General features: G+C 38.9%; 2 protein-coding genes across 15 annotated transcripts in view; one reads left to right on the plus strand and one right to left on the minus strand.

Moving 5' to 3' along the window:
• LOC130960176 (disease resistance protein RPV1-like) overlaps window positions 1–17,753 on the minus strand; it is a 57,600-nt gene extending 39,847 nt beyond the window's left edge. For 4 of the 14 annotated variants that reach the window (XM_057885496.1, XM_057885490.1, XM_057885489.1 and 1 more), the window contains exons 1-5: window positions 17,557–17,753; window positions 17,437–17,485; window positions 17,319–17,345; window positions 17,041–17,214; window positions 6,954–7,123 (exon numbers count right to left, since the gene is read on the minus strand). The gene's annotated coding sequence lies outside the window, so the exon portion shown is untranslated. Of the gene's footprint in view, window positions 1–6,953; window positions 7,392–8,257; window positions 14,177–17,040; window positions 17,215–17,318; window positions 17,346–17,436; window positions 17,486–17,556 lie in introns of those variants that run through there. The other 10 variants (XM_057885492.1, XM_057885484.1, XM_057885486.1 and 7 more) reach the window with 9 other exon arrangements.
• On the plus strand, window positions 8,939–10,900 carry LOC130963053 (uncharacterized). The gene has a single exon (XM_057889201.1). It carries the CDS (start codon window positions 8,939–8,941, stop codon window positions 10,898–10,900), a length of 1,962 nt encoding a protein of 653 aa, XP_057745184.1.
• Window positions 17,754–18,685: the final 932 nt, after the last annotated feature.

The following is an 18,685-nucleotide window of genomic DNA, read 5'->3' on the forward strand; positions in this document are numbered from 1 at the left end:
CCCCCATATAGTGTCCACAGCATCTTTCGTATACTTTTTGCAACACAATTAATTTGTTGAAGTGTTAGGCATTTAAGCAGGGGTTGAAAAATGCCCTTTTTATACAATTGACCATTAATCATGGTATATTTTGCTGATTTCAAGTGCAGCTTCCTAGCTTCTTTGGGATCACTTGGAAGGATCTCATGTTCTAAGTACATGCAAATAGGATCTAACCAAGTAGGGTTAGTTCCATATGGTAATATCATGACATCAGAGGAACCCACGGATGGTTTCGAGAGTACCTCGCTCCTAAATTAAACTCCGATTTCCACTTCCTGTCTTGGTATTGGCTAATTTTGACAAAATATTAGCTCGGGTATTTTATTCCCGAGGCACATGCTTAATACAGAATGTCTTAAAATTTGAAATTTCATTTCGTACCTTTTTCAAATATAATTACAACAATAGATCCCGCGTCCGATACTCGCCATTAACTTGAGAGGTTATGATATAGAAATCACTTTACACAGTTAGCATTATTGCACCGACTTCAGTTGCTAATGACAATCCTACAATCAAATCCTTATACTCAGCCTGATTGTTTGAGATCGGAAAATCAAACTTCATAAAAGTTTCGATGACCAGATATTCCTCTTTAGTCAAGATGACACCTGCACCCCCATGCCTTGTTTGGGATGCTCCATCAATGTGAAGTTCCCAAACTAGTGACTTGGAGAAGAATAAGTCATTTTGGCCAAAGTCCACCACTGCTTGTGCCTTAAGGGCTGAGCATGGTTCATATCTTATATTAAATTGTGACAATTTTATTGACCAGCTCATCATTTAACCTGTCAAATATGGCTTTTGCAAAACTTTTTTAATCAGCTGGTCAGTTCGTACGATTATCTAGTAACTTTGGAAATATTATCATAGATGATGTGTCAACATTAGTACTGCAAAAGCAAGATTTTCTAACTTTGAGTATTTCACTTAGGGACCTTGAAGGAACCTACTAATAAAATACACAGGTCATTGTGCTAAAGCTATGGATTCATCAGTGACAAATAAATATAGGTATAGCAACTTCCTGAGCTCCGGCTTTGCGAGGACAAGAGGAAAAGATAATAAAGTTTTAAAGTGTGTGAAAGATTTTTCACACTCTTGTCCATTCAAAAGCTACTCCTTTCTTAATTAATTTAAAGAAAGATTTTGCTTTTTCAATAGAGGATCTAAGAAATATTGACAAGGTGGCGACCCGACTTGTCAACCTTTGCACCTCCTTAATATTCTGAGGGTTTGACATGTTTAATATGACTTTACACTTTTTTGGATTAGCTTCAATACCACTCTGAGTGACCATGAATCCGAGAAACTTTCCTCCCCAAACTCCAAAATGCAAACTTTTTGGATTCAACCTCATGTTATGAAGTCGGAGGTTATCAAAAGTTTCTCATAAATTAGTTACAAGGTCATCATCCGATCTAGTTTTTATAAACATGTCGTCAATGTAGATGATGACAAGTCATCATATACCCATTTTTCAAGCTAATTTCACTTGTTTTGTTAACATTTATGCACTTTCTTGCTTCCTAAGTAAGTGATTTGGAGTGAAAATGCACAACTTCTCTAAATCAAGCAACCACCATGAAATTAATGATAATCCATGAGGTTTGAGCTAATTTTAATTGAATTTTAATTGATTTATAAGCCTCTTGAATTTAGTGATACTTTGAGTGGTTGTTTGGTTTATTATAGGTGAAGAAAAGAAAAGAAAATGAAAAGCGTGGCCTAAGAAGTGTAACACAAGAAAAGGAAAGCGTGGCAAAGGAGAGGAGAAGCGTGCCGCAACTAATGGGGGAAGCAACATTGCCCTCCACAAGGGCACACTGCCCTCTAGGAGGGCAACATTAGGTGACCAAGCAAAGGAAGGCAATTCTGCCCTGCCCACTCCAAGGGCAGAGCACAAAATGTGCCTTGGAACCAAGAGAAAGAGAACCTTGCCCTGCCCTTGTGGAGGGCAGAATCGGGCTCTCCAAGGAAGAAATTCAACAAAAAAAACATCATCCATGCATGCCACAAGGTTCGAACAAAGAACCATGAGGAAGCCAAGCTCTAAGACCCATTGCCGTGCCAAGAAATCAAGAAAATTAATGAAGCGTGTGTATCCGCCCAGGTTCGAACTCGAGACGTGAACAAAGGAACATTGCCCTGCCCTTGGCGCGGGCAGGGCAGCATTTGAAGTGGCGCACCAAGAAGCAAAACGCGCGCACCAAGTTTTGTTCCTGGCAGCACCAACCGCGCGCACCAACGTCCCTGGCGCATCAAACCTTTCCTGCCCTGCCCTTGGCGCGGGCAGGGCAGCCTCCCACGCACCAGCGCGCATCGCGCACAACCATGGCCGCACCAGGCTCGCACAAGGCTGCACCAACACGCACCAATTGCTAGCACCATGCATCAATTTTCTGCCCTGCCCTCCACAAGGGCAGGGCAGCCTCCTGGGAGTGACTTTCATGGGCCGAAAATTCAATTAAAAATCCAATTGAATTCATTTCTTCACCAACTCAAAAGCCCATCCAAATCCCAATATCTAAGAATAGAAAGTGTATAAATAGAAGCTAGTTGGATGTAATTAGTACTTATACTTTTGGCTTTAAACTTTTGAACTTTTGAATTTTTACTTTGGCATTTTTACCTTCACTTTTGAATTTTACCTTTCTTTGAGCTTTGGCACTTGTTCTTGGTGACTTGACTGAGAATTCTGGGAATTGGGGAGGAGAATTGATCTCTCTTCTTCCTCATTCTTACTTGGGCAATTCTACTCTTGTGTTTCTGAGTTTTGGGTGTGTGAAATTGGGGAAATTCTGTCCCAATTCCCATTCAAACTCTTTTCAAATTGTTTTCTGCATAATTCAATTTCAATTCTGTTCTTCTATTGCTTCTTCTTTAAATTTTCTGTCAATTGCTTTGATAACTCAGATCTGGGAAGGAAATTGAGTTTTAGGCTCTGCTACCTAAGCTCTTGAGTCCTGAGATCAAAATTCACTTTGGGTTCTTCTGTGAACCTTGCTGCATTTTATTTCCTTTCTGTTTGAATGCTTATTGCTTCTGATTCAATTTTTGCTCTCTTAATTGTTGCCATTTACTTTCTCTTGGTTTAGATTCTGCAATCCCAGTCCTCAAACCCCTTTTATATTCAAGCCATTTATCTTTCTTGCCATTTAAGTTACTGCAATTTAAGTTTCTTGCACTTTAAGTTTCAGTCATTTATTTTCTTGTTCTTTAAGTTTCTGCAATTTTACCTTCCTGTTCTTTAATTTACTGCATTTCTCCCTTCCCCCTTTACATTTACTGTCATTTACTTCTTGTTAAACACAAATCACTCAACCAAAACTTGATTCGCTTGACTAAATCACCCACTAAACTAAAATTGCTCAATCCTTCAATCCCTGTGGGATCGACCTCACTCATGTGAGTTATTATTACTTGATGCGACCCGGTACACTTGCCGGTGAGTTTTGTGTTGGATCATTTTCCACACATCAGTAGACTTCTATGTTTCTCCCGATCTACTATTTAAACTCCTTGGCCATTAATCTTCGATAAGTAGCCCTTGCATTTTTTAAAACAAAAGATATTATAGTATGACAATAAATTCCTTCTAGAGTGATGAAGAGTTATAATCACTATATGCATTTAAAAAACTTAGAATTCAATATCCTGATGAAGAGTCTATCATATTACCAATGTTAGGTAAAGGAAAACAGTCTTTTGGACAAGTTTTATTCAAATCAGTGTAATTCACACACTTTCGTCATTTTCTATTAGACTTTTTTTCCATTACAACATTGGATAACAAAGTTGAATACGTGAGCTCTCTAATAAAATCAGCATTCAACAACCCTTGTACTTGTCTCTTGACCTTGTTAAACCGGTCTTGGGACATCTTACGATGTCGTTCTACAACCAATTTATACGAGGGATCCATAGCAAGTTGATGGGACATGAACGTGGGATCAATTCCAGAAATATCGGATGGTTTCCAAGTAAATAAGTTGACGTTACCTTTTAGGAATCTTGAAGTTCCGACTTCAAGGGGTAAGGCAAGTCTTTGTTGATGAATGTATATTTTCAGCTTCATGCCCAATTTGAAAATTTTCCGAATTGCCATCAGGTATGGGCCTCGGCTTTTCCTGAACTCATGAATCAAGTCCACAAAGAATACTCTTGTAGATTCATTTGCTTTATCCATTAAGTTCAAACTTACAGTGTTGCATTTGATGGCGGCCACTCGATCTCCTCGAATTGTGGCTACACGACCTTTTGCCGACATATACTTCATAATAGAAAATTTGGTTGAAATGAAAGCACAGAGATTGTTTAAGCATTTTGCGTCTGAGGATAACATTGTAAGCCGTTGAGTCTTTCAAAACGATAAACTCTGCTTGCACAACCCGAGCTTCCAGTCCCTCCCCTATCGTAAAGAAGAGGTTGATAACTCTGTCATGCTTAATATAGTAATGTCCCAAACCCACTACCCCAGGTAGGTATGGTTTGAGATGTTGATCCTTAAGCCCTAAGGCGTCAAATGCGTTCCTGAACAACAAATTTGAATCTGCTCCAGTGTCTATCAGGATTCTCTTCACAATCCCATTTCCTAGCCTAGCCGTGATTACCAAGGGCTCATCATCTTCCAAAATGGTATATTGGAAATCCTCAGCAGTAAATTGGACAATTGAAAAACTTTGTATCTTTAGGACTTCGAACTTCTGGATTTGGCATCCTTCTTAACTGCGTTTTTGGTTTTTGTTGAACCATTTTTTTTCCCAGCATGACATTTACTACCACTTGTGTAGCGGCATCCTAGTTCTCACTGGTTTTATGCTTTCTGGGGTTCCTTATTTCTCGGTCTTTGTCAATGTTTTGCCGTTGGGGTAGCCTAACGTGTTGAATGATTTCTGAAAGCTTCATCTTGGATGGCCTGTTCCAAAGCATCCTTTAAGTCTATGCAATCTTTCGTCCTATAACCATAGGATTTATAGTAATCACAATATTGTGATTTATTCAAAGAAGCCCTTGATCGTATCTGCCTAGCTTTGGATAATATGCCTCAGTGTGAAACTTGTTGATAAACTTCTGCCAGTGACACCACTATGGTATATATGTTGAGAACTTTCCCACACGAGGAATTGTTGCTCCCAGGGCATTTTGTCCCGAGCTTCTGGCCTTATTAGGCGAGGGAGCTGGGTTTTTCCGCTTTGTCGAGACTACCTTCGAAACATCTTCATCCCTCATGTATTCTAGAGCGATTTGGTGGATTTCTTCCATAAACTTCACATCTTTTGAGGTGAGGTGCCTTCTGAAGTCTCCTTCGACAATCCTGCTATGAGACAAAGGCAAACAACCTCAGGAGTTCGGGTATTAACCTCCAAAAGTGCTTTGTTGAAACTATCTAGATAATCTCATATGCTATCTCTAGTCCTTATTCTATTCCAAGTAAGAAGATTGAGTGCTTAGCTTGAGTTTGCCTGATTGTGAAGTGAGCAAGAAACTTGATCTTGATGTCGTGAAATAAGGAGATAGAACCAGATGGCAAAGGCTGGCCCAGAAAGCATGACTGGAAACACTTTGTAGGGGATATTATCCCCTACACCTTCCAGGTTCATTCGTGCTTCGAAAGCATCTATGTGCTCCTGAGGATCAAACTTTTCTTCATACTTGAGATCCGTTGGTTTATCAAAGTGTTTGGGCAGTCTGACTTGTAAAGCGTGTGAGGCAAATGAGGTCTACCCCATGATTACGTGCTCCCTAGAATCCTTATACCGCCTAGGGCTTGGGCTCTTGTTCGGAGTTCATTTCCTTTTAGATTGGGCAGATTGGGAGTTGGACCTTCCTCATCTTTTATAGTCATGATAAGCCTCCTCATGACGAGGGGATCCTCCAAGTTTTCCGGAGTCAACCTTTCCCGTTTATCCGGGTGATCTCTATCCGTGCGGCTACGAGATCGAGTTCTTTGGGATTGTGAGCGTTCTTCCAGCTTGCGCTCTAGTTCCTTCATTTTATGTTGCATTTCCTACATTTCTCGCATCTTGTGACGCGTCTCTTGCATTGCATGGTCATAATCTTGTGGTCCCAAACCAACGATTCGACAATCTCCAGTGTTATGCTCGAACCCTGGAGACACTTGGTGTTCATCAATAGAATTGGAGTCAGTCTCGTGAACATCCTCATGATGTGTTTCTTTGAGTGGAGTGTTTTGATCAATGGTTGATTGAATCTTGTGTTCAGCTATGGTATGAAACAAATTCAAGATCCTTACATACAACATCAATGTTCGTACTTGACTGTTGAGACGTACTTATGAAAATCCGAGATTTTAATGTGAGTTGTTCAGACCAAGCCGGGAGGACAACTTACAAAGACACTTTGAAATTTAAGTCAGTAGTATATATTTGGTGGTGACAATGTGTCTTGTCTTACCTAATTACATTTGTCTTGCTTGTTTGTCGTTTTACCGACCCGGAGTTAGTTTTGTATTTACGTTACCCATATTCTTCACAAAACGTTGGTAACATATGATTCTATGTGGTCGGATTCTCACTATTCATTATTCTCCAGAATAGTTAGATTTGGTATTCCTGCTTTGTTGTGTGTGACTTCACGTTAAGGGAAGCACGCCCATCTTGATGAAAGTAGTGCTTGCTTGTCATATGTGGATGAGCTCTGGGTCCCTAGCATTAGTGTTACGATAGGAGTGTATGAGACTTTTATGCGAATGTTCTGGATACGGACTTTGAAAATCTAAAAAATTTTAGGAATGTTCCACGTCGTTACCCTAACAGAGCAGGGGATCCTACAAGTTAATAAAGGAATCAGCAGAGGAGTTATGAGGTTGAATGATTCATACTTGCCATCGGTCACATTATAGGAAGGTTAGAAGTTGGACCTTAGGGACTTAGTGTGTTTGTAATCACCTTTTTAAAGCTCTTGGCTAGAGATGTAGGCAGTTACTAACTTGGGAGCTAAGTCATGTTGGGAACTCCCAAGTCGCTTATTCTCCAAATCAGAAGGGGAGATTCCCACATTAAGATTTAGCTTGCAGCCCAAATTTGGTCGGGTCTTGGTGGAGCAGGTTTGTCCTTACCTGTTTTGTTAACAAAGGTCATATTGAAATGGATTAACTAGTTTAAATTTGATGGTCAAAAGAATAGGTCCATTTAACATGACATGCTCAAAGAGTCAAACTCATAGTGATCAAACATGGACCAAACCCAGTATGAGGCAAAACTTACTATTATGCTATGTTGTTATTCATTATATATGTTGTTTTTTTTAAGAGAAATGCTATATAGCTAATAACTCATCATAAGCCTTTGAACAACCATTAAATTTAGAAATTTAATTATATTATATCAATTTTTTATATGTTCAATTTTCAATTTTTTAGGATACTAATATCCAATTTAAATTAAATTTGATTTGCATTTTTAAGTTCTCTCAAACTCATCAAACATCCTAAAATTAATTAACGAGTCTAAGGTTTAAATTTTGTGGTTTATGATTTAAAATTTTGAATTTAAAATTTATGATTTAGGGTTTATGATTTACGATTTAGAATTTAAGTTTTAGAGTTTGAAGTTTAAAATTTGGATTTTTTTTCACGATTAAAAATTTAAGTTTTAAGATTTAACTTTTAAGATTTATTATATTTGTTTAAATTATGTTTTATTTTAATTTTAAATGCAGTCTGACTTTGTATTTTAAATATATGAGAAATAAATGATGAGACATCGATCAAATCTAATAATGCGTTTCTTATATTTATTTAAATTAATCTTAATAGTCATTGGTTAAATAAAAGAGAATTTTATTAGTTACTAAATTAATCCTATTATCTTTAAAATACATATTACATGAATAAAATTACATTATATTTTTATGTATTTGAATTAATTAATTTTTATTTAACCAGTATAAACTAATAATATACTCATTAAACTTCTAATAGAGTGACTTAGTTTCTTGATAACTGGTTCAATTCCTGAGTTGATTTGACTAATGTTTGGGAGTCAAAATTTAGAAAATAATAAAAGAGTCATAATTTTTTTTACTTTTTTTAATGAATTTATTTTTATTTTATATTCTTTAAGTATTATTGAATAAATAAATAATTTTAAATATAATAATTAATAAATATATAATTATAAATATTATGCATATAAAATTATAAAAATTAAGTTAAATAAAATGATTTTATTTATATTATTATTGTTCTGACCTGTTGATGCCGGATATAACTCGTCCTCCGGAATAGGTCGGGTGAACTTTTTCTAGCCGAACACAAAACGTGGCGGTTGGAACCGAGGTGGTGGGTACCTGCAAAGGCACTCTGATGCTTAAGTCAGTAAGAGAAATTTTCAAGTATCTGCTTATTCTCAGATCGAAATGGCTTACCTTTTTAGCTTCTATTTTTTGCCTTTTATATGGTCGGTCGCAAATGGCCGTTTTTTAGATAACGTCTGACCATTAATTCGTATATCCGACGTTATAAGAAGGAGGTGAATGCCGACTTAATTATAGTGATCAGCTATGATTATGAATATACGTTACTGAGCTATAATGATTATGAATATGCGTTACCGAGCTATAACTCGTAACCGACTTTTTACCCGTTCATACCACAGCCCCCAAGCTTGGCCTGATCTGAGGAGAACAGGTTGAGCTTTGTTTGGCGAGTAATAGCTCGGTACAGTCACAAAATCAAATCGCACAATTGGAACAAGCTCGCTTGGAGCATAATAATGATAACCGCGAACACGGGAATGACGAACGGCGATCGTTGCCAACCCACGTCTCTGACACACCACAGCATGGAGATGACGAGGAGCCACAGAATGAAGAGCCCGAGGATGAGGGGGAAAACCCCGACAACTCTGTAGGACCATTCACAGCCGAGATAATGAATTTCCAGCTACCAAGGCAGTTCACCCTGCCGACCACATTAACTCCATACGACGGGCTGGGAGACCCTAAACAGCATGTTAAAAAATTCCGATCAATCATGATTGTCAACGGTGCCTCTGATCCTATTTTATGCCGATGTTTTCCTTATTTTTTAGATGGTCCTGCACTTGACTGGTTTTGTTCTTTGCCTGCAGATTCCATCTCACGCTTTCAGGAGCTAGCCAAACAATTTGAGGACCATTTTGCAGCCTCGGCCATATACCTCCACGACTCAGATTATTTAACAACCATCAAGCAAGGCCCGCAAGAGAGTTTAAAGGATTATATAACCCGGTTCACTAAGGTTGCCATGAGTATTCCGGATCTCCATCCCGAAGTGCATCTTCACGCCATTAAAAGCGGCCTCCGACCAGGAAAATTCCAAGAAACTATTGCGGTATCTAAACCGAAGACTCTAGCTGAGTTCCGCGAAAAGGCCAAGGGGCAGATAGATATCGAAGAGCTGTGCCAGGCACGTAAGTCAGAGAAGCCCACCTTTAAAGACGACGAAAAAGCTCGGGATACCAAAAAGGGTTTCAAACCGATCCCCCGTTACGAGTCATACACTCAGTTTAACACCAAGAGGGATGACATCATTAAGGAAATTCTGAATTCCAAACTGATTAAACCGCCCCGCAAGGCAGGACATTACCCCGAGCCCAAAAACATTGACAAGTCAAAATACTGCACCTTTCACCAGAAGCACGGACACACAACCGATGAGTGTGTAATTGCCAAAGACCTCCTCGAAAGATTAGCTCGTCAAGGCCATCTCGATAAATTCATCACAGGTCATATGCAAAAAAGAGCAGCATCCCATTCCGAACAACCCTCCGCAGGCCAGTCATCAAAAGAAAAAGATAAGGCCCCAGCTCAACCACGAGGGGTAATAAACTGTATTTCCGGAGGTTACGCCAGTGGTGGAAGTTCCAGTTCGGCCAGAAAGCGAACATACCGGGCTATGTTAATGGTAGAAAGCGCTGATCAAAACTTGGAACTAATTCCAGACGTTCCAGAGCTGACATTTCGCCCTACAGACTTCAACTCCAGACACACCAACTACGACGACCCTGTAGTCGTCTCTATCCAATTAGGCGACCTCATTGTTCGGAAAACATTGCTCGATCTAGGGAGTAGTGCTGATGTACTTTTTTTTGCAACATTTCAAAAAATGAAATTGAGCACTAATATTTTGCAGCCATATTCAGGAGATCTCGTCGGATTCTCAGGAGAGCGAGTCCCTGTCCTGGGGTCGGTATGGTTGCAAACCACACTGGGTGAACAACCATTATCCAAAACACAGGACATCCAGTACCTAGTCGTAGACTGTTTCAGCCCTTATAACGTTATTTTAGGGAGACCTTTTTTAAACAAATTTGCTGCTATTGTTTCTACATATCACCTCTGTGTCAAGTTTCCTGTGCAGGATAGTAGAATTGCAACCATACACGGTGACCTCCAGGAAGCTCGGCAATGCTATAACATAAGCCTGAAGCCTATCAAAAGAAACACTGAAGCTCGGATTAACTCAATTCAATCTGAGCGACCAATCTTGACAGAATTAGATCCAAGGGCCGATTTTCTTGAACGCCCTACGCCAAATGAAGATCTTCAAAAGGTCGCCTTAACCGACGATCCATCAAAATTCACATTCATCGGAACATCAATGAAGGAGGAGGCTAAGATACAAATAACAAATTTTTTACGTGCAAACGCCGACCTTTTCGCATGGACTTCAGGGGACATGCCGGGGATTAGTCCATCATCGGTAACACATAAGCTAGCTGTTAGTCCGGCGGCTCGACCAATCTCCCAAAAGAAGAGAAACCTCGGCGCCGAGAAACGATCAGCTTCCATGGCAGAGGTCAATAAGCTCCTGGAGGCAAAATTCATCCGCGAAATCAGATTCACCACCTGACTCGCCAACGTCGTTATGGTAAAAAAGAATAACGGTAAATGGCGCATGTGCGTCGACTTTACTGACTTAAATAAAGCATGTCCAAAAGATGCTTATCCTTTACCTTGCATAGACACATTAGTAGATAATTCCTGTGGATATGACACTTTAAGTTTTATGGATGCATATTCGGGATATAATCAAATCCTTATGCATCCATCTGACCAAGAAAAAACAGCTTTCATAACTGAATACGGAAATTATTGTTATAATGTTATGCCTTTCGGTTTAAAGAATGCAGGGGCAACATACCAAAGATTGATGAACAGGATTTTCCACAAACAAATAGGCAGAAATATCGAGGTGTACGTCGACGATATGGTCGCCAAGACCAAGATCGGCCAATCACACATTCAAGACCTCGAAGAAATATTTGCTCAAATCAGGCAGTATAACATGCGACTAAACCCGGAAAAGTGTGCCTTCGGGGTAAAAGGGGGAAAGTTCCTCGGATTCATTCTGACAAGTCGGGGAATCGAAGCAAACCCAGAAAAGTGTCAGGCAATACTTGATATGTGCAGTCCAAAGACAGCAAAGGATGTCCAAAGGTTGACAGGAAGATTAGCAGCATTGTCGAGGTTCTTACCATGCTTGGCCTTCAAATCTTTCAACTTCTTCCAGTGTCTAAAGAAAAACACAAAGAGCTTTTCCTGGGATGAAAAATGTGAAGAAGCATTTCTGGGCTTGAAAAATTTCCTATCCAAGCCACCTGTCTTGCAGAAACCAAAGCTCGGCGAACCCTTATACATCTACTTATCTGTCACCGAGTTGACCATGAGTTCAGCTCTTGTTAAAGAAGATGGCAAAGACCAGCAACCAATATATTTTGTGAGCAAGACACTACAGAATGCAGAGCTTAGATATCCAAAGCTTGAGAAGCTCGTTCTAGCACTTATATTCTCGGCAAGACGCCTCCGACCTTATTTTCAAAGTCATACAGTCATCGTCCGAACAGAGCATCCGCTTAGACAAATCCTCTCTAAGCCCGAGCTGGCGGGGCGACTAACTAAGTGGTCAATTGAACTCTCTGAGTTCGACATATAATTCCAACCAAGGGGATCCATCAAGTCATAGTCTCTAGCCGATTTTGTAGCAGAATTTACAAACACTCCACCAGAAGGAAGAGGTCACTTATGGACATTATTCGTCGATGGAGCCTCAAATACTAAAGGGGCAGGAGCAGGAATACTACTAGAAAGCTCGGATGGTATAATCCTCGAACATTCTCTCAGGTTTTCATTTAAAGCCAGCAATAATCAAGCCGAATATGAAGCCCTCATAGCTGGGCTCAGGTTAGCCACTGATTTAAACATTTATGATCTAAAGGTTTACTGTGATTCTTTATTAGTCGTACAGCAGACAAATCAAACTTTCCAAACAAAAGATCCAGTTCTCTCACAGTATTTAAAAATCGTTCGCAGTTTATTAAACAAATTCTCTCATATAGAAATCGTTCACATACCCAGAGAACAGAACCATAGGACAGATGTTCTATCCAAACTAGCAACAACACAAGCACACACGGCCACACTTTTACAATCAACCTTAGATAAGCCGAGCATTGAGTCGGAGCAAATTCTTAACACCCTGACTAAAGACAGTTGGCAACAGCCTTATATTCAATACCTCCGTAACGGAACTATTCCGGAGGGAATTGAAAATAAGGGTAAATTCAGAAGACAAGCTTCTTTTTTCACATTGATTAATAACATTCTGTATAGGCGAGGATATTCTCGACCATTGTTGAAATGTTTAGACAGAGAGGAAGCCGATCTTCTCTTAGCAGAAGCTCATGAAGGAATCTGCGGTATACATTCAGGAGCTCGAAGCTTGGCACAGAAGGCTCTACGAGCGGGATTTTATTGGCCGACAATATGGGAAGACAGTAAACATAAGGTCAGAACCTGCGACAACTGTCAAAAACACTCACCGATCATTAATATGCCTGCCGAACATCTCCACCACTCAGCGGTAAGTTGGCCGTTCAACAGAGGGGAATAGATATACTCGGCCCCTTCCCTACTGCTCCAAGACAGGTAAAATTTTTGGTAGTTGCAATAGATTACTTCTCTAAATGGATTGAGGCTCAGCCGCTTGCAAAGATCACCTCATCACAAATGATAAGTTTCGTATGGAAACATATAATTTATAGATTTGGTATACCCGGCCATATCGTCACAGATAATGGTCGGCAATTTACTGACAGTACTTTCAAAGAATTTTTACAGAACTTAAAAATAAAGCAACACTTCTCCTCCGTGGAACACCCGCAGTCCAACAGCCTGGCAGAAGCGGCAAACAAGATCATCCTGCAAGCATTAAGGAAAAAGCTCGATAACGCAAAAGGTCTATGGGCCGAACTTATCCCTGAGGTTTTATGGGCATATAACACAACAACCCATTCAACGACCAAGGAAACTCCGTTCAGACTGGTCTATGGATCAGAAGCAATGATCCCAATGGAAATATCCCAAGGCTCTATGCGGACATTAGCCGAAGACCATGACAAGTCAAGGCAAGCAGAGCTCGACCTAATTGAAGAAATTAGAGAAACAGCAGCAGTTCGACACAGAGCCCTACAACAACAGGTAGGCCGACGATATGATCGGAACGTGGTTCCAAGAGCATTCAACAACGGAGACTTAGTACTACGGAAAACTGAACAAGCTCGACGACCCCCTTCTCATGGAAAGCTCGCCGCCACTTAGGATGGCCCATACCGAGTTTCTGAGGTACTAGGCCGAGGAGCATATAGGCTAGAGCAACTAGATGGCACACAAATTCCAAGCACATGGAACGTCAACTCTTTGAAACAATATTTCAGTTAAATAACAAAGTATCTCGCCAGTACTCTTTTTCCCACCTTGAGAATTTTTTCCCCAACAAAGGGGTTTTTTGCTCATAGGGGGTTTTAATGAGGCTGGTTAACTTGAAACAAACTTGTACAGGTATCATTCATTTTAATACTAATCTTCTGTTATATATACTTTTTACGTGCCATTTATCAAATACAACGTTCCTATCCAAAAAAGGAATAACTGATGAAAACAGTAAAGTCGCATTATCATACGAATGCGCAAACATAACAGTTGTCCGAGCCTTAAACCGGCCACATCAAAAAAGCTAATTAGGCAAAATAATAAAGCCTAACCGACCAGTTTTAACCAAGCTATTTCAGTTCACAAAATCGAAACATCAATGCAAATCCAGACAAATACATAAAACTTTTAACAAAGACAAAATACTAAAATCAGTCGGCAAGGTTGTCATTCTCAGAGACTTCCTCGTCATCCACGAGTTTACCATCTCGAATTACTTTAGCAGGGTCCATGGCACCAAAATCACCATCCGGAAAAAGGAACTTCGCCTGATTAACAGCTCGCACGAAGCCTTCAGCAAAGGCATCTAAAATGTCACCTTGTTTGTTTTCTTCAAGCTTTTTCATCTTCGCAGATAAATAGGTAAGCCGCTCATTCACACTTGAAAGATCATTTTCCTTTTCTTTTAATAACGCAGACATCCTTTCATGGCATTCTTTCTCAACTTTAAGTTCAGATTCGGTGTCAGTCAACTTCTTCTTTAAGTCTTTAGCACTAGACTCACTCAATACCAATTCCTCCTTCAGCTTAACAATCTTTGAAGCTTCGGACAAACCCCTCCTGTGTTTCTTCTCTTGACTACGGCCAATACTAGCCAATCGAAATCCTAAAACCTGAAAGCAGCAAAACACCATCATTACACGGACCATTATGAAATTCAAAAAAAAAAAACTATATAAAACAAAAAACACAGCACCTGTAAGTACTGATCAACACCTACATCCCCAACAGCTTCCACACGATTCTTATCTATCTCAGATTGAACAACTTCATCGGCAACAACACTAAAAGGAAATTTCTTACACCAAACAGAAGAACTTTCTTCATCCTCATCGAAAGAATGCAACTTCTCCTGCCTTAAAACAAAATTTGGCAAATCGTCAAGTTGCAATCTTTCCTCTTCCGGTCCCTCATTTTCTGCAACAGCATCTGACTTCCTTTTCTTGAAAACAATACTTTTCTTCTTCAGGGGCTGATCCACCTCCGCCCCACCATCCGCTTTCTCAACATTTGACGAGGATCCCTCAAAATTCTTGCTTTTGAACCGAGATCTCAAACTAGAAGCAGTCACTCCAGGGAAGTTACCAGCTGTAGACACGCATAAGGAAAAGAGGTTAATAAAACTTAAACAAGTTCTAAGTAATTATCATAAAAGATAACCGCTAAAAATCCTCACCGAAATACTCTACTACTACAGCTTTATTTTCCTCCCACAATAGAAGGTCAGAAACAGAAATTAGTCCCCCTTTATCAACCATCTCAATCAAAAATGAGATTATACATTCATTACGACTATTGATAAGATCAGGACCCAGAATATGCTGCGGATGGCAACACCAGTAAAGCGGGAATTTTTCCCCCAAATTTTCGTCTAGGTAAAAAGGAAACTCCTCATTTACAGATTTAACTTTCACAAACATTTCTTTGAAATCCTTAAAGGATGATTTATACAGTTTGAAAATAGAAAATCCAGGGGTACTGTTTAGATTGATCCATAAACCTTTCCAAACACCTTTAGCTTGGAACAGAGAAAAGAACAGTTCCAAATCAGGTTTTATTTCAAGAAAATCCATTAAACCCTCAAAACATCTGATAAAAGCCCACCCATTCGGATGGATTTGGGATGGAGCACAGTTCAACTGTTTCATCACGCTACACTCAAAATCAGAAAACGGAAGTTTAATTTTCAGTTCTTCAATCAGGCAGCTATAAACATAAAAATATTCAAAATCATCCAATCTATGAAAAACGCGGTCTGAGCGGCTGCATGGCAGCAACTCTATGCGAAACCCAGCTCTCACCACTCTACCCACATTTATCCTCCTCACACTCTCAACATCCGAAAATAGCGAGGCACGTATGTGAACATCCTTATCAACCCAATCATATTTCCCAGAAATTTCAGTCGGCCGTAACACATTTTTCTTCTTCTCACTCATTTTTTACAAACATGGCAAAGCAAATTACAGAAAATAAAGGAAGAAGAAGAAACAGAACTAACCTCTTCTACTCATTCTCACTTAAAAACTGCTGTCTTCAAACTTAAAACATAGCGTTTATGAAAGCTTCAGCTTCAAGAGCAAATTTAATTAACTTTTCAGTTCCAACATTTAATCCCATCCGCACGTTCTAAAGATTACCTCAACGGTCCAAGATAAGCGTTGGAAGTTGAACCAAGTAAAACATTAAATAAACACACTCACCCATAAAGCAAACCGTTACCAATTTATAATAAAAAATAAACTTTTCATGTGCCAAGGAGGAAATCTGATAAGACACGTTGACCTGGGGGCTGACTGTACCGAGCTATTACTCGCCAAACAAAGCTCAACCTGTTCTCCTCAGATCAGGCCAAGCTTGGGGGCTGTGGTATGAACGGGTAAAAAGTCGGTTACGAGTTATAGCTCGGTAACGCATATTCATAATCATTATAGCTCAGTAACGTATATTCATAATCATAGCTGATCACTATAATTAAGTCGGCATTCACCTCCTTCTTATAACGTCGGATATACGAATTAATGGTCAGACGTTATCTAAAAAACGGCCATTTGCGACCGACCATATAAAAGGCAAAAAATAGAAGCTAAAAAGGTAAGCCATTTCGATCTGAGAATAAGCAGATACTTGAAAATTTCTCTTACTGACTTAAGCGTCGGAGTGCCTTTGCAGGTACCCACCACCTCGGTTCCAACCGCCACGTTTTGTGTTCGGCTAGAAAAAGTTCACCCGACCTATTCCGGAGGACGAGTTATATCCGGCATCAACAGGTCAGAACAATTATTATTATTATTATTATTATTATTATTATTATTATTTTCCTACCATTTCTCGTTCCTTTTGATAACTAAGGTAAGACGTGTGCGGCTTAAATGGTGAGACTAGGCTATTTGATAGCTTTACGAAAGAGAAAAAAAGATCACTAAAGAAATAAGAATAACAACGATATGCTAATACGAAAACCAGAACTATCACGGTGGAATTGGTCAAAATGATAAATACCTTTCTTCCTTAACCAACCAATTATTTGGGTTTTGAATCTCAAGAACGGAAAGGGACGATCATAGTTGAATCAATGGTAGTTGACTAGTTGCAAAAATGAAGATGATCCCACCAGACCAAGTATTCTTTGCTCGTTCAACTCCTGTGCATAACTCTGAAGAAGGAGCATGCTTTCTTTGAAGCAGGACAAAAAAATACAAGGAGGATTCAAAGTTCAAACGCATAAAAAAAAAACGAAAAACAAAAAACAAGGGAAAAAAAAGGGAAACACAACTCACAAAATAATCAGTTACTCCAAAAGATTTCTGTAACCGACACCGACAAAATACAAATCAGCATTTTTAAGAATAGACCCAAGAATATCTCAGATTACTCTAAAATATAAACAGTAAATACCTAGCTACCACATGGATCTAATTCAAGAGCATGAGAGGATTCCACAAAACTGAAAAGGGGAAAAAATTTGCAAAATTATTATAGTGAAATAATAAAAATAGAAAGTAGATTTGTTCTCACCTTTAAAGCGAAAGTGACGATCAGCGGTGTAAGCACTAAGCAAAGTAAAGTCCAAGTCTATCTTCTATCTTCTATCTTCTTTCTTCTTTCTTCTTTCTTCTTTCTTTGGCTGTGGACTAAGACATTATTGGTTCAGCTTTCAACTATATATTGCGAGTTGTGAAGTGTGAACAACACTACTAAAACGAAGTAACCTTCATAAATTAGAGAAACAAATTATCCTAACATTATATATTCTAAAAATTTAAATAACAAGTGTATAAAGACTAATAGTATGCTTGATTCCACGTATTAATAAAAGGACAAATATAATGTTTGGACAACAAGCCAAAATAGCCTATGGATATATAAATAACATAGAGTAAATGATTAAAATCACTTTTCACTTTTAAAGGCATCGATAAAAATATTTTTAAAATATTGTAAAATGTGATAAAAATAACTAAAAAATTATTATATTTTTCATATGTAACCTAATTTTTGTATTTAGTAAATTTTATAAAAAAAAAAAAACAGTAAATATGAACGGAAAAAAAGTAATGGCAATTCGCTAGTGTCAATATTCACTGATGCATATGTATCATGAGTTGTTTTTTATGGTTTATTTATATAGAAAGTCAATAAATTATGAAATGTTTTGTGCTTTAATTGAATATTACTTTAATTATTTTGAGTTTGGAAATTTTTGTAGAAATTGATAGAAAAAGAAGTAACAAAGACATCAATAGAGAATTACTTATTCAACACTTCTAGAGCAACATTATAGAAAATCAAGAAAGAAGGATTGTTGAGCAACTTTTTGAAGACAAACAAGTGAAATGGTGCAAATTTTGAAGGCTCCAATTCAAGCATTATGAGTTGCGTCTCCAACTCCATTCAATTGGAGTCTTCAACGCCACCCCAAGGACTCCAATTTGATGCATGAAAGTGGAGTCTCCAACGCCCAACGTATGGAGCCTTAGACGCCATACAAAGCACACTCCAAGGAGCACCATTGTGGCGTCCAAGACGCCAACTCCTTCATCAACTTTGTAGCGTCTTAGATCCCTCCTCCATCCATCAAGTTTGAAGCCTCCTTTGGTCCAATTCATGGCATCCCAAATACCACTTTTCCTTCACCAAATGGGCG

This window comes from Arachis stenosperma, chromosome 2, assembly GCF_014773155.1.
Source record: "Arachis stenosperma cultivar V10309 chromosome 2, arast.V10309.gnm1.PFL2, whole genome shotgun sequence".
Classification (NCBI taxonomy): Eukaryota; Viridiplantae; Streptophyta; class Magnoliopsida; order Fabales; family Fabaceae; genus Arachis; species Arachis stenosperma.